Here is a 14,269-nt window from a genome sequence, read left to right on the forward strand (position 1 = left end):
AATATATCCATTTGCCACTGAGCCATGAAACCTTGAGAATCTTTTACTACTCTCCAGTAAACTCAATGTTTAATGCTAAATCGTAAATGATTTTACTTCTGTAATTTTTTCATATTCATTTCCCTCATTTCAAGTTAGTACTGCATCCACTTACTAATCAAGACAGTCTCCTACTGACCGACCCGTGTATGTATTCTGCAACATCAAAGTTTCTCAAGTGCAGCTAATGAAAGATGAAACTCCTCTTTTTTATTTTTTGGCCATGCTGTGCGGTTTCTGGGGTCTTAGTTCTCCAATAGGGTCTGAACCTGGGTTCTCAGCAATGAGAGCGTGGAGTCCTAACTGGGGGATCACTGGGGAAATTCTCTTTAAAAAAATGTAGAGACTTTACCTGGCATTCAAGGCTCTTCAGAGGCTTATCTTCCATTTTATTCCTATACACACCTTAGATTCTAATCAAACAGAACTGTTTGTTGTTGTCTAGACAAGTATTTTGATACCTCCAACCCATGTATTTTCATTCCCAATTACCAGTGTTGGCACATAACAGATCAATGAGGTTCGCTGAATGCCTTCTTGTTGAAATCCTGCTCTTTCTAAACAGTTCACTTTAAACACCATTTTCTTCATCAAGATTTAACTGCTTCATCCAAAGATCTTTGTCTCATCTTTTCTAGTCCTTTTGCCACTTAACCTTCCACAGCTGGGGATCACGGCCATTCCTCCAAGAGCCTGAAAGTCAGTAGAGTTTCTTACTTTGCTTTTGTATCTATTGCAGTATCTAACACAACACTCTGCACAAAGTAAATAATCAATATTTGACTTTACCTTCTGTTATTCTAACTCTGGAGTTCCACTTTCTACCCCTCTGTGGATTCTTTCCTCATTAAATAAAAAATTGTTTTTCCCAATTAACACAGTAGTATCTGTTGTTGTTCAGTTACCCAGTTGTGTCCGACTCTTTGTGACCCCATGGACTGCAGCACGCCAGGCCTCCCTGTCCCTCACCACTTTCAGAAGTTTGCCTAAGTTCATGTCCATTGCATTGGTGATGCCAGCCAGCCATCTTATCCTCTGACGCCCTCTTCTCCTTCTGCCCTCAATCTTTCCCATATCAAGGACTTTAATATTTACCAAATTTCAATTATTTAGTACTGGCGGCTGAGTGAGAGACCCATGCAATGTCTCTCCCCGAACTGCCAAACAAAATGTCCAACTACTCCTTGCTCTCATGGTCTCTAATCAAGGAGCAAAAGCATGTGGCTCACGATTATAGAAATAAAATAGGAGGGTCTATAAAAATAATTTAAAACATCCAACCAAACAAAAACGCTGAACTTTTCACAACAGATTCAGCCCAGAAACTAACACACAGAGTAGAATAAGGATTCTAAAGTACAGGTACTCAGTCCACAGCAGCTGAGACTCTTCTGCAAGAGCTAAAACATGCAAGACCATGTGTGCAGAGGAAGGACTCCAATCACCTGAGTACACAGTACAGAGCTGGGACTCGTTAGAGGTGACATGTACCTTTCGGTTCAGATTCCAGAGGGAAGTTTCCTGTTACTTGAAAAGTGAAAAAGAAAGTACATGTTGCTGGGCCAGGGGGACAGTGCTAAAACCTGTCCCAAGGGCTCTGCCAGACTCTATCTACATCAGGCTGAGGGAGAGATGTCCTGTGAGTCAATGTGGAGCTTCAGTGAACTGGCACAACCAATCCTGAAAGCTGGAGAAGGAACTTTCTGGAAACTGAACTGTGGACCAGGGGCCTCCCAGCTTCTCCTTTCTCCTTCTCCTTCTTCCACCTCTCCCCAACTCCTGCTCTCAAACATCCGCCTCACTAGTTGTGCAGGAGAGCCAGTTACATGTTTCTCCCCATCTTCAGATGGATCATTCAAACTCAAATCTCAAACATCCTTCTTCACCTCTTCCCACACAACCCAAAGGATTTGTAGTCAAGGAAACCAAAGAATAGTTTCATCAATAAATCAATTTATTTAAAAGAATATGTTACAATTAATTACACTAAGTGACATTACCAAACAATTTTAGAGTGGTTAGCTCTAGAACAAGGAATGAAAGAAACACTGTTAGCCATTATGTGTCTGTGTATTTTCTCTTCACATTTCCTAAATCACAAATAAAAAATACAAGATACTGCAGTGAAAATACAATTAGAGTTTCTCTCAAATAAATTAAAAGTGTGCATGGTTTGGGGAAAACTGAAGCCCAGCTCACTGGCTTACAAAGGGGGCGTGATATAAAACTGGTGTCCAAGTTTAGCAGTTGGCCAGTGCCTCCACCCACATCACTCCCCTCTTCGATTCTGTTCCTCCCCAGAACCCTAAGCTTCCCACACATCCTAGATTACTGCTGAGGAGTGAGCTGACGCCACTGCGTATGAGTGAGCCTTGGCATGACGTGCTCAGGTTTAGAGGAAGAGGAAGGCAGGAGGTGAAACCGGAAGGTGGGGGACTAACGACGCACACCAACCCCCTCTCCTCTCTGAGTATTCAACCACATCACCCTCCCAAAGGGAAGCTAATGTGACACAGTGAACCTGGAAGGAACCTAGCAGGTGTGCTGGGGCCCAACAGACCAAATGGTTTCTACTGCTGAATCAATCCAGAGAACACCAAGGACAGAAGGGAGGGCACCACTGTCCCTCTAGGTTTGGAGACTTCTGGTCACCCAGGATAACATCCCCTTTAAGAAAACTGCCTTCCAGAGCCAGGTCCCCGAGTTGGCAAATTCTGAAATGAGAGACAGAGGTATCACCTCCCATCAGAGCCCTATACTGCTGCTCCAAGCACTGGATTTAGAGGTACAAGAGAGAGTGACCCAAAGCTACTGGCCTGGGCAAAGGATGAAACCAGATGGGCCAGGTATGGGGATGCTGAACATTTACCTAATTCCTCCCTGAGAGCTGTCCAGGCCTAGGAGCTGCCCTGAGCACACACCTGTGCTGAGCTTAGACCTAGAGCAAGGGGAGGGGAGAAAAATGGAGAGTAAAATTAAACTATAAAGAGCAGAAAACCCAAAGCACGGGCCAAGGGAAACTTTCTACAGAGATAGGTTTCTCAGGGCCTGCATTTTCTCCTGACCCCTAACAACTTTGAGCTTTTATCAAAGAGGATGGGAACTCTCTGTGGGGGTGAAAGGAGAGGAGACCAGGGCAATCCTGCTGGCTTTGCTGCGGGCAAAGCAGGGTGCAGGGGGACTTCTCCATTTCCTGGAGACAAATTGCAAAAAAAAAGACTGAGGAGAAGCCTCCCTGAGCAGAACCCAGGACTAAGAAAGATAGTAGGGATTCGAGAAAGGAAGTGCAGAGTAATAGGGAAAGGGTATCACACGAACACTGCTTCATGCAAAGAAGAGCTTGACCCTAGGAGCTGCACAGCCCCAGAGACCTCTGCCTCCATCGCAAGACACCTGCTGTGAATGGAAGAGACGAGAAAGCCTTCCTCTGGGCCTTCCCTCCTTCCCCTTCTCCCCAAGCTGGGGCTTTGTTAATGGAACAGCCTCAAGTAGGGGCTGGCCCTCAACATATTCTCCCAACAGGCTACCCATCCAGTGGGCCCCACCCAATCTCCAAGTGCAAAGTGAGTGCCAGGTCAGGGCGGAGGGAGGGAACAGCGTCTACACACGCTAAGAGCACCCCCGCTGCTCTCACATCTGCAGGGCAGCCTTTGGGCTTCCCATGGACTCCAGGATTTGTTCATTCCTCTCCCACTCTGACAGAATAGGAGCAAACTGCTATTTTTAAAGTGTGAACGGAGCTGGGGCCAAAAACCTCTTCAGCTCCTTGGAGTGGGCAATCAACATACCTTCTTCCCATGGTCCTCTGGCTCATTATTAAATTCACTTATGCCAGAAGAAGTTAATTCTGTGCCAAAGCCTCCAAGGCAGGGCTCACTCTCTGCGACTTTAAGCACAGCCTCCTTACAGTTTGCACTCTGCGATCCCGCCTGGTTTGGAGAAGGCGAGGAAAGACTGGATGTCCTACATGATACCACACCCCCCGGGGCAAGTGCCTGCCAGGGTAACAGAGTGAGAGAGAAAGTAAAGTGCCTCACAACCATCTGCAGAAACAAGTTACAGAAACAGAAACTTCAAACCACCCCAACACTGCTCAGTGACTACAGCCAACTATGGTTGCCTCCCAGTTAGACAAAGCAAAAGATGCCACTCTGTGAGGGCTTTTGTGCAGAAGGCAGAGAAGGAAAAAAGTAAAAGAGGCTCAAAGATGTGTTTCAGAAACAGCAGAGCCTGACTACGAGCTCTCAACACCATCTCTTTGGAGCCTGGGGGTTGAGAATGTTGCTCCTGCTGCTCTCACGCCCGGAGGGCAGCCTTTGAGAGAGCGACATTCTCAACCCCCAGTCAGCCCTGGCCCCAGACCCAGGAATGCAGTTCTTAGGTCTCAAAAGGTCTAACTGCAAGGTCAGATGAGGCGCTCTTTTAAGGGACAAAAATATTTTCCTTCAATCTCCTTTTAATTAAAAGTTGAGATCCAACCCAAATCAACCATATTCCTACTGTTCCTTTCTGGGTCCTCAGCTGGCTTAGACGGGTTATGGTTTTGCTTGGCTCAGATCACTGACCCATTCCAAGTTTCCCCAAGGCCTTGGGGATATGGTCAGATCCTTCCCCAACATGGTGGTTTAAGGAAGTCACAGAGAACCTAACAGTTACGGTGTTACTGGTAGGAACGGAGTAGGAAGAAGCTTACGTACACAGCGCCTTTCTTCTTTCCTCCCCTACCTAAGTCCAATCTTTGTGCCTAAAGATGTCAGCTTTGACTCTGGTCCCGAGTACGACCCCTGCTTTACAAACAGCAGAGAAATGGGCAATCATGACCATGAAGTGTTTCAGGCGTCTGGGCATCAACCTCCTGAGCTCCCCTTCCCGTTCATTCTAGGCCTGCTGGAAAAGCACAGGGGGCCCTTAGGAAGCAGGAAGATGTGGAATGTGGCTAAAGGCCATGAGTGGAAGACAGAGAAATGGACCAGGAACGTTGTCTTGGAATCAAGAGAGACCACACCAAGTCTTCAGACTCTTCCTGCAGATCTGCAGCCCCACTGCCCTTGAAAAACACACGTCTGTCTCCTCCCCAGCAGCCTTTTGAAGATAAAGAAACTATGCTCCTTGCTCCTCAGACTCTATGGCAACCCATGGTCCAAAATCTTCATTCAATACAAAAAAGGGGGGAAAACCCGAGCAGGTTGTAAACTTTTCGAGTCCTTCATGAGGAGAGGTATTTTTCCCTGTAAAATTTTTTTTTTCCTTTTTAAAGTTTGTTTCAAAATAAAGAGAGCAAGAGAGAAATCATGAGTTCTAGTGAAAGGTGTGTAAAAACACAAGCTAAAAAAGGTACTGCCATCAATATGAAATTTAAAAAGAAATATATATATGTATATACGTGCAGCTAATTTGCGTATATATAATTTTTACATACATACATATATATGTCTGAACAGTGCAAATGGATGGAGTTCATAGTTCCAGTTCTAAAAATATAGTACAAGGAGAGTCTGTTGGTATGAGGCCCAGAGGAAAGGACAAAGATCCCTTTGGCGAATTGGTTGGGCTTATTTCTTTTCCTGTCTTAACTCAGCTGACTCCTGGTGCTGACCCATCTATTGTTCTCTACCAGCTCAATTACAGAGATATGAAACTCAGAAGGATTATTAATGACATTTAGTTTAGGGCTTTTGAATATAATGACTTTTTTCCTTTTTCTCTTCTTTTGTGTTAATGGTTACTCTGTCTGACATGGGAGACGAAAGGGATAAGAGGATGAAGGTGAAGAGAAGGAACAGGGTAATGAAAGGCTAGGTGGCCACATCTCTCTGTTGTGACCTCGCCATCTGGAAAATGTTCTGAAAGGAAAAAAAGACAAGAGTTACTGGGAAGCCTCGGGTGTCTTCATCTCCTCCCATCCAGAGACAACCCCTCACACAGAAAATGTACGACAGGATGACTCGACATGATGGGCCTCATCACTGGATACAACTTTCCATCAAGAATCACAGCCTTTTAGAGCTGGAAGGGACCTAGGATATAACTTATCCAGCTCAGTCTTTCAATCTCACAGATAAGAAAAGATGAGAAAACTGAGATCCAGGGAGGCCAATTTGAACAGAATCACAGAAAGAAAAATGGTCAGGAGAGAATCCAGATCTGATCCCCAGAGCCCTGTGTGCTTCCTACAAAACCAAGAATATAAATGTTCATATTCCTTACTTTGCTTTCTGAACCTCAAAAACATCTTCTTGGACAGTAAGCAGCTAATTATTCAGAATCTTTTAAATTCTGTTCCATCACTAGCATGTACAGACAGCAGGAAAGCAGCAGGAGAAACCACACACACACACACACACACTCCTGGTTATCCTACATGCTCTTTAACATCTCATCTAGTCAGGACTAAAGCTAAGTACAACTGCGCTTCTGGACCAGGAACAATACGGAGGGCGACTGATAAAAAAATAGGTAGAGGAGGGTCCATGAAGCCACGGAGATGAACAGCCTGTGGCCAACAGCCACCCTCTTGACACGGGAAACAGGGATTTTTTTTGCACAGTCTGGTTTAGCATCCAAAGCTAATGACCTCTCTGGAAAAGTATCCTGGTTCATGTGGGATGACTGGTCTCTAATACTCCTAGAAGAGTGTTCCGGCTCACGTGGGATGACAAGTCTGTACCTAATATTCCTAGAAAGTGTCCTGGCTCATGTGGGATGACCGGTCTCTAATACTCCTAGAAGAGAATCCTGGCTCATGTGGGATGACTGGTCTCTAACTAATACTCCTAGAAGAGTGTCCTGGCTCACGTGGGATGACAAGTCTGTAACTAATATTCCTAGAAAGTGTCCTGGCTCATATGGGATAACCGGTCTCTTAACTAATACTCCTAGAAGAGCATCCTGGCTCATATGGGATGACCGGTCTCTAATCCTCCTGGAGGAGTGTACTGGCTCGTTTGGGATGACTGGTCTCTAACTAATACTCCTAGAAGATCCTGGCTCATGTGGAATGACTGATCTCTAACTAAGACTCCTCGAAGAGTGCCCTGGCTCACGTGGGATGACCAATCTCTAACTAATACTCCTAGAAGAGCACTCTGGCTCATGTGGGATAACCAGTCTCTAATATTCCTAGAAAGATGGAAGTGAGGGTCCCAGGTATTTGGATAAAGGAGTGTACATTATAAACAAACAAATAAAGATGAAAAGGTCAATTCAAGATTGTTTAGAATTACCTCTTTTCTCCACTTGAGCTCGCAGAACACCCTCTCGAAGCATTCATGCATGTAATTAAACTGAAAAATGACAAAGCAACATTCACTGCCTTCTCCAGACCAGGCATCACAAAACCATTCCTTTAAACTCCTACCCAGAGTCACCTTCCAAACTTGCTCAGCCTGAGAACAACCTTAAGAGACTCCATAAAACCCAGGCCTGGCTCATCTCCTATTCTCTGGCTCCTTCTAGTGGTAATTGTGAGTCAAGAGGAAAGTGAAACTGCTAATCTAAAGGAAAGACAGAAGAACCTGGGGATTCAAACAGGTTCAGATCTTGACTGTTATCCCTACAGCTCCATTTATGCATTTAGCTTTCGGAGAACTTTAAACCCAATCTACTTTCCCCAAGCATGTTTCCCCAACCATCACTCACATATGGTGTGAAGATTTTAACCCATCGAGGCTTCTTCTCTCCTCTCGCATATTCAAAACAGAAGGCCATTCCTTCTTCATCTGTATCCCATCGCTGCATCTCATCCCATTCAAATGCTATTACCTGGTTCTGAACAATCAAGAGCATAAGTTTGAGAATGCTGGGGAGCTTAGGTAAGATGGGTTCTGAACCAGGCAGCAGAAAAGAAATGTAGAGATATCTATAGCATTTCATGGAAAAGACTGACAGAAGAATAAAAGTCAATGTAAACAGCCAGTGAAGGCAAGGAGCAGTGTGCACCCAGAGCCCAGGTATCCCAGTCAAAACAATTTTGACTCCACTCTCCCCCACCCCAAGTAGGACCGAAATGTAGCGAGTGAGCACCAAGCATTCCCTGCGTTCCTGGTCCTGCCCCGGCCTCCTGGGGCGTGCTCAGTGGGCTCTCACCTCCAGCTGTCCTTCTTCAGTGCAGGCATGCAATTTAAAGTGCGTGATGCTGATGGCTGTGATGACATGCCCCTTCCTCCTGGAGTCGCAGGCACAGTGGGGGAAGATAATTTCATTGTAGCCCTCACAAGTCCTTAGCATGTTGAGGTACTAGGGGAAAAAAAAGGAAAGAGAAACAGTGCTACTCTAGAACTATACCATCCTCAAGAGCTGCTGAGAAGGTACAAAAGAACCAAGAAAATCCTCGCAACCTACAGACCGTGCCTCTGGCCTCACATGCATCGTTAAGCTGGGACAGGACTCCTGGATGATCCTTCAGCCTCCTTCTAACTTTCACTTTCATACTTCAACCCTTGTCTCTTTCTCTACTTAACAAAGATAAATAAATGAAGCCAGAAAAGAGACTGCAACCAAGACTCCAAGGAGGGAACTCATAATGCCATTTAGTCCCGCCCTCTATTTTCACTGTACCTAAGGGACGAAGGCAATGGCACCCCACTCCAGTGTTCTTGCCTGGAGAATCCCAGGGACGGGGGAGCCTGGTGGGCTGCCGTCTATGGAGTCGCACAGAATCCGACACGATTGAAGTGACTTAGCAGCAGCAAGGGATGAAATCAAATCTATCTGAGAACTAATGTTTCTCATGCCCTCTCCAATCAAAAGTTAGAGTGATCTCAGTGATGAGGAGTAAACCACCAATCTCATATTCATAAAAGGTTTAAGCTGAGAGAAACTTAAAACTTAGTCACTTTATAGAAACCCAGAATAATATGAGACTTGCTTAATGTTACACGTAATAATAAGTGGTACAACCAGGATTACAAATCAGCTTTAGTTTCTAGGCCTCTGATCCTTTTTCTCTATTACCAACTAGTCCCCTTCAGCCCCGCTGTCCCCTGGGTCTCCAGCATATATGTCTCCTTAAAAAGCATCTGGACCCGAATCAAGTGACCTATGTGACCCTCGCAGGTACAAGGCTCCCCAGAGAGGTCTCTGAACTCTTTTGACTCTTTTCCTCCACAGTTAAGGCTAGCCTCTCTCTTCCTTAACACTACTTTGAATTGAGGGGACAGAGTAAAAGAGAAGGAGCGGGAAAGAAAGTAGGAGAGAAACAGAGAAAAGATGATAAGAACAAAAGACGACGCATGGACTCTGACCTGGTTTCCTCATAGCCTGCCTGGGAAACAAGCAAATGGTCTTGCATCTGTGTGGCACCACCATCTGCATGTCACACAGGAACAACAGGCACAGTGGAAATGTGTGCAGATAGAGAGTTAGAGAGAAGACAAAGGTGGAGCCCCTAGCTGATTTCAACTAGATGCGTGAGGAAGTTGGAATACACTGGAGAGCTGCCTTCTGCCTCACCAAGAGAGACACAGGCACAGAAAGACCCTACGCTGCCTACACCTGTGGCTCTGGTGCCGAGGGGCGGTGCCCAGCGCTGCTTCCTACTGCCACCAGGGACTGTGTGGGGAGGTCTAAGAGGCGGGGCGGGAAGGAGTCACACCACAGGTTCCCCTCCCTACTTTGTTGTTACTTCTGCTCAGGTAAAATAACCACCACTTTAAAGGTGAAAACTTAAAAAAGGGAAGCAAGAACACAGGGTCAGTGTCAATTCAGAAGGGCCAAAATACTTGTTTGCATCATTTTTCTTCTGTCTCCTTCCTTCCATTACCCCACTGATCACCCTTTATCATCATCCTTCCTGAGTCAGTGATAAACTGCCTAGCCCTTCTACTGGCACTATGATCAAAAGAAATCTCTGGCTACTTCATTCTGGTAAATATGACAGGCAGTGGATGATACAGGAAAGACCTCTTCTGGGGTTATGACAAGATAGGAAACTGCACCAAAGAGTGATCCAGCTCCTGGGCCCAGATGCCCTGGGCTTGAATCCTGGCCCCATCACTTCCTAAATGCGTAATCTTGGGCAAGTTATTTGAACTCAAGCAAATTACTAAACCTAGGAGCCTTAGTCTCCTCTTCCAGAAAAACAGAAATAATAACATTAAATAGCATCTATACCATACAGCTATTTGTAACCTCTGAAAGTACTTAGTACATAATTAGGTATTCAATATATGACAGCTACAAAAAATAATTTTAAAGGCTCCATTAAGGTAAAGTGTCACTGGGGAAACAAGATTTTCCCAAAATTATCAGGTCAGGTAGTACTTCTCAGCTTTAAGAGGGCAATCTCTATATTCTAGGATTTGCAGAAAGTGCAGAGAAGAAATACTTAAAATTTTACATGTATCAAAATTTCCAAAAGGGAAGTTAACCTTTATTTTCAAACATATTTACTTAAGGGTATAACTATGTATCTGTTTGTATTTCAAACAAAAATTACCCTGTCCATTCTCCTTTCATATTATATTTTTAATAAATATGTATCCTAAATTAGCTTCTCTGATTTGCATACCACTTAGATGACTGCCCCGCATTAGGCAAGAGAAGAGGACAGGTATGGCCTGAGACATTTTATAAACATTCACTGTTCAGCAAGATAGGTAAATACCAAAATAGGACAGTTATTCAGGCAGAGACAAAGTACTTAACAGAGCAAACACTTTCAGTGGGGGGATGGAAATCCATTCTGGAGAACTCTCTGTTATCCCAAACTTCCTGCGGAGGGTCAAACCAGATCTAATATTGAAATCAAGGCCTGAGAGGAACCATGGGAACCAACTCTTCCAAATTTCAAGGGCAGCAATTCTCAAGCACCTTAAGTTTCAGACTCATTAGGGTGCTTCTGTAAAAATCTTTACAAAGATTTCTAGATCTTGCCCCTAGAGATTCTGGCTTAGTATATGTGAGGCGGAGTCCAGAAATATGCACTTGAAGCAGGCTTCACAAGTGACTCCTGTGTAACTGAGCTGGGGGACTACACTTTGAGAAACACTGACCTCCACATATACCACCTTATGTGAAATCATTAAAATTATGCTGACAAACACAAACCCAGAAACCTCTATTTGTCAGTTCAATAATCGTAAGACATAAGTTACACACATTCACTATCTGAAAGAGAGTAAAAAAAGACAGAGAAAAAATAAAAAACAAGTCTTGTATACATTATATTCTCAACCATCCAAATTTGAGATTCAATCTAACTTTGTAAATAAGTAAAAAACAAAAACATTTTGATCATACTGGGTATTACAAACTACGGCAAAGGTATGAGCTATCCTCTGTATGTGGGGAGCAAAGGAACTTATGCAAAGCTTATTTATCTGTTAAGAACTTTGTGAGGTTTCGTCAAGACTCTACTTGATAACAAGCAATCCTAACATCCCCAATTTACAAAAAAGAAACTGAGAGTGAGAAGTTTGTGAATGGCTGAAAGTCTCACAGTTATCTGGCAAAATATCGTAGTGATCAGGCCTAATCTTAGGCCTATCAACATGCTAAGCTATTATACATAATGGTATCAAGACCCACGGGCTCTGAGGGATCCATCAGAGGTGGAAGTTTCAGTGTATTGACCATGACCACTGTCTAGGCTAATGTCTCTGAACACTAACACTTGAATAAAATCTAAGCTTTTTGGGGGGAGGGGGAGGAGAAGGCAATGGCAACCTACTCCAGTACTCTTGCCTGGAAAATCCCATGGACGGAGGAGCCTGGTGGGCTGCAGTCCATGGGGTCGCGAAGAGTCGGACATGACTGAGCGACCTCACTTTCACTTTTCACTTTCATGCACTGGAGAAGGAAATGGCAACCCACTCCGGTGTTCTTGCCTGGAGAATCCCACGGACGGGGGAGCCTGGTGGGCTGCCGTCTATGGGGTCGCACAGAGTCAGACACGACTGAAGCGACTTGGCAGCAGCAGTCTTTAAAGTCAGGTTTCGGTATTACATGGCCAGTACAAAACTGTACACTGGCACCAGGCTTTCAGGAGAGCAGACCCCATGAACGCTTAAGCATGCTTTACATGGATACTCAAGACGACCCAAGGGAACATCGACGCACGAATTGCACTTGAGTTCTTCACCTTGTATGACAAGATACAGACTTGAGTCTAAGAAATAACTTCAAAATAGATTACTATGTTTGTTAAACTCAGACTTGCTATATTTTGCCACAGAACAACTCAAACCTATTTATTTCTCTAGCACCTTGCATTGTGCCTGGCACACACTTGGTGCTCAACAAATATTTTTTGTAAATGTATAAATGGAAGACAGTGCACTTAGAGTGCTATCTGTACAAAGAAACAGTATGTATTCCACATTCAGAAGCTTTTATGAAATTACTTTGATTCTGTTGGTTTTGATAAAGCCAAAGAACTATTGTAGGGGTTAACAGCCCTTTTCACCAAAAGATGCAGACGTTTGGTCAGAATTATGCATTAACATATAGAAGACAATACCATTAGAGAGGAGGTGGAAGCTCAGTTTTAAAATCTTGTCTCCCACACAGCAACATTTCCTTAACCAAAATTCTGCGAAGACTTAATTCCATTTCAAAGACTTGGGGAATGTCTATTTCAGCCTGTTGGTATGCAGAACACTGGTAGATGGTTCCCTCTTTGTCATATGAGTGATAAAATAAATATCCCACCTAGATACAAGACTAGGAGCTAAATAACTTCAGTGGCTAACTTGTTTGTATTCTTATTCCAAACATTCCCTCCTAAAAACTGCTCAGAAAGTACAAAAGAAACTCAAGTGGCCTATTAGAATTATTACCAATGCAATTATTGCCTTCTGTAAAAACTGTGCTCAACTGCTCAGTTATATCTGACTCTTTACAACTCCATGGACTGTAGCCCACCAGGTTCCTCTAACCATGGAATTTTCCAGGCAAGAATACTGGAGTGAACTGTGATTTCCTATTCTATCGTGCAAAAACTATATGAAAACTATTAGGAAAAACTATAATTGGAAAATTCTCAACTATATGAACTGGCCAGGAAAGAAGTTTTAAAATGATGAGTAGAGTCTTTATAAATGTTCTTTATACATTTTATTTTTGACAAGTTTCATCTCTCCATTTATGGCAGATATAAATTCAAAACTATTTTTGAAATATTCTAAGAATATAGTAGTAGCCCTCTCCAACAGAACTTTCTGTGGTGATGAAAATGTTCCGTGTCTGAGCTGTCCAATACAGTAGCTACCAGCAACTCACTCAATACCTGAAATGTGCTAATGCATCTGAGGAATTGAATTTTAAATTTTATTTAAGTTAAATAAATTTAAAATTAAATTTAAGTAGCCACACGAGGCTAGTAGCTATGGAATCAAACAGCATAGCTCTAGGATATCACACTAACCAAGAGCACTACTGAGCATAAATGTCTGAGCAACTGCAGAGATGGGAGTTGTGAAAACAAATGACTTCACCACTGCTAAACCAGAACTAAAATAATTTCTAATGTTAAAACACCTAAATATTCTCATAGAATTTTATTTTTATCATATTAAATGTTTTGCACATCTTTTAGGCCTTTTTATTATAAAAAAGAATATTGTTTAGTAATCACTAATAATAAAGTTATATACCCATATATAAAACAATAAGCTCTTAGTGTGCTAAATAGAGGAACACAATAGACTTTATATCAAGCTCTATATCCCCTCTCCTTTTTTGTTTCTTTGGCTGCACCATGTGGCACTCAGAATCTCAGCTCCCTGACCTGGGACTGAATCCATGCCGCTGCCTTGGGAGTGTGGAGTCTTAACTACTGGACTACTGGATAGTCCCAATACTACTCCTTTTTAAATCAGTTAAGTCACTGACCAGGTTGCAACATCTTTCAAAAATGACTAGAACAACATTTAAAAGATAAGAAGGGGAATTTTCAAAAAACACATGAAAAGATGCTCAACATTTTTAATTATTAGATATGCAAATCAAAACTATAATGAGGCATCACCTCATACCAGTCAGAATGGCTATCATCAAAAAGTCTACAAATAACAAATGCTGGAAAGGGTGTGGGGAAAAAGTAACCCTCCAACAACTGTTGGTGGGAATGTAAGCCGATGCAGCCACTATGGAAAATAGTATGGAGATGCCTCATAACACTAAAAATAGAATTCCCATATGATCCAGCAATCCCATTCCCAGGCATATATCCAGACAAAACTATAATTCAAAAAGAGATTATCATACTGAGTAAAGTAAGTCAGAAGGAGAA

The 14,269-nt window shown here is 43.2% G+C and overlaps 1 protein-coding gene across 1 annotated transcript in view; it reads right to left on the minus strand.

Moving 5' to 3' along the window:
* Window positions 1-1,972: 1,972 nt before the first annotated feature.
* The window catches only part of SNX27 (sorting nexin family member 27), an 80,687-nt gene continuing 68,390 nt past the window's right edge, over window positions 1,973-14,269 (minus strand). The window contains exons 9-12 of the mRNA XM_010857497.1: window positions 8,125-8,274; window positions 7,678-7,806; window positions 7,263-7,322; window positions 1,973-5,882 (exon numbers count right to left, since the gene is read on the minus strand). Coding sequence (XP_010855799.1) covers window positions 5,835-5,882; window positions 7,263-7,322; window positions 7,678-7,806; window positions 8,125-8,274 — 387 coding nt within the window. The 3' untranslated portion in view covers window positions 1,973-5,834. The remainder of the gene's footprint in view (window positions 5,883-7,262; window positions 7,323-7,677; window positions 7,807-8,124; window positions 8,275-14,269) is intronic.

Source organism: Bison bison, unplaced genomic scaffold (genome assembly GCF_000754665.1).
Source record: "Bison bison bison isolate TAMUID 2011002044 unplaced genomic scaffold, Bison_UMD1.0 scf7180017864381, whole genome shotgun sequence".
NCBI lineage: Eukaryota > Metazoa > Chordata > Mammalia > Artiodactyla > Bovidae > Bison > Bison bison.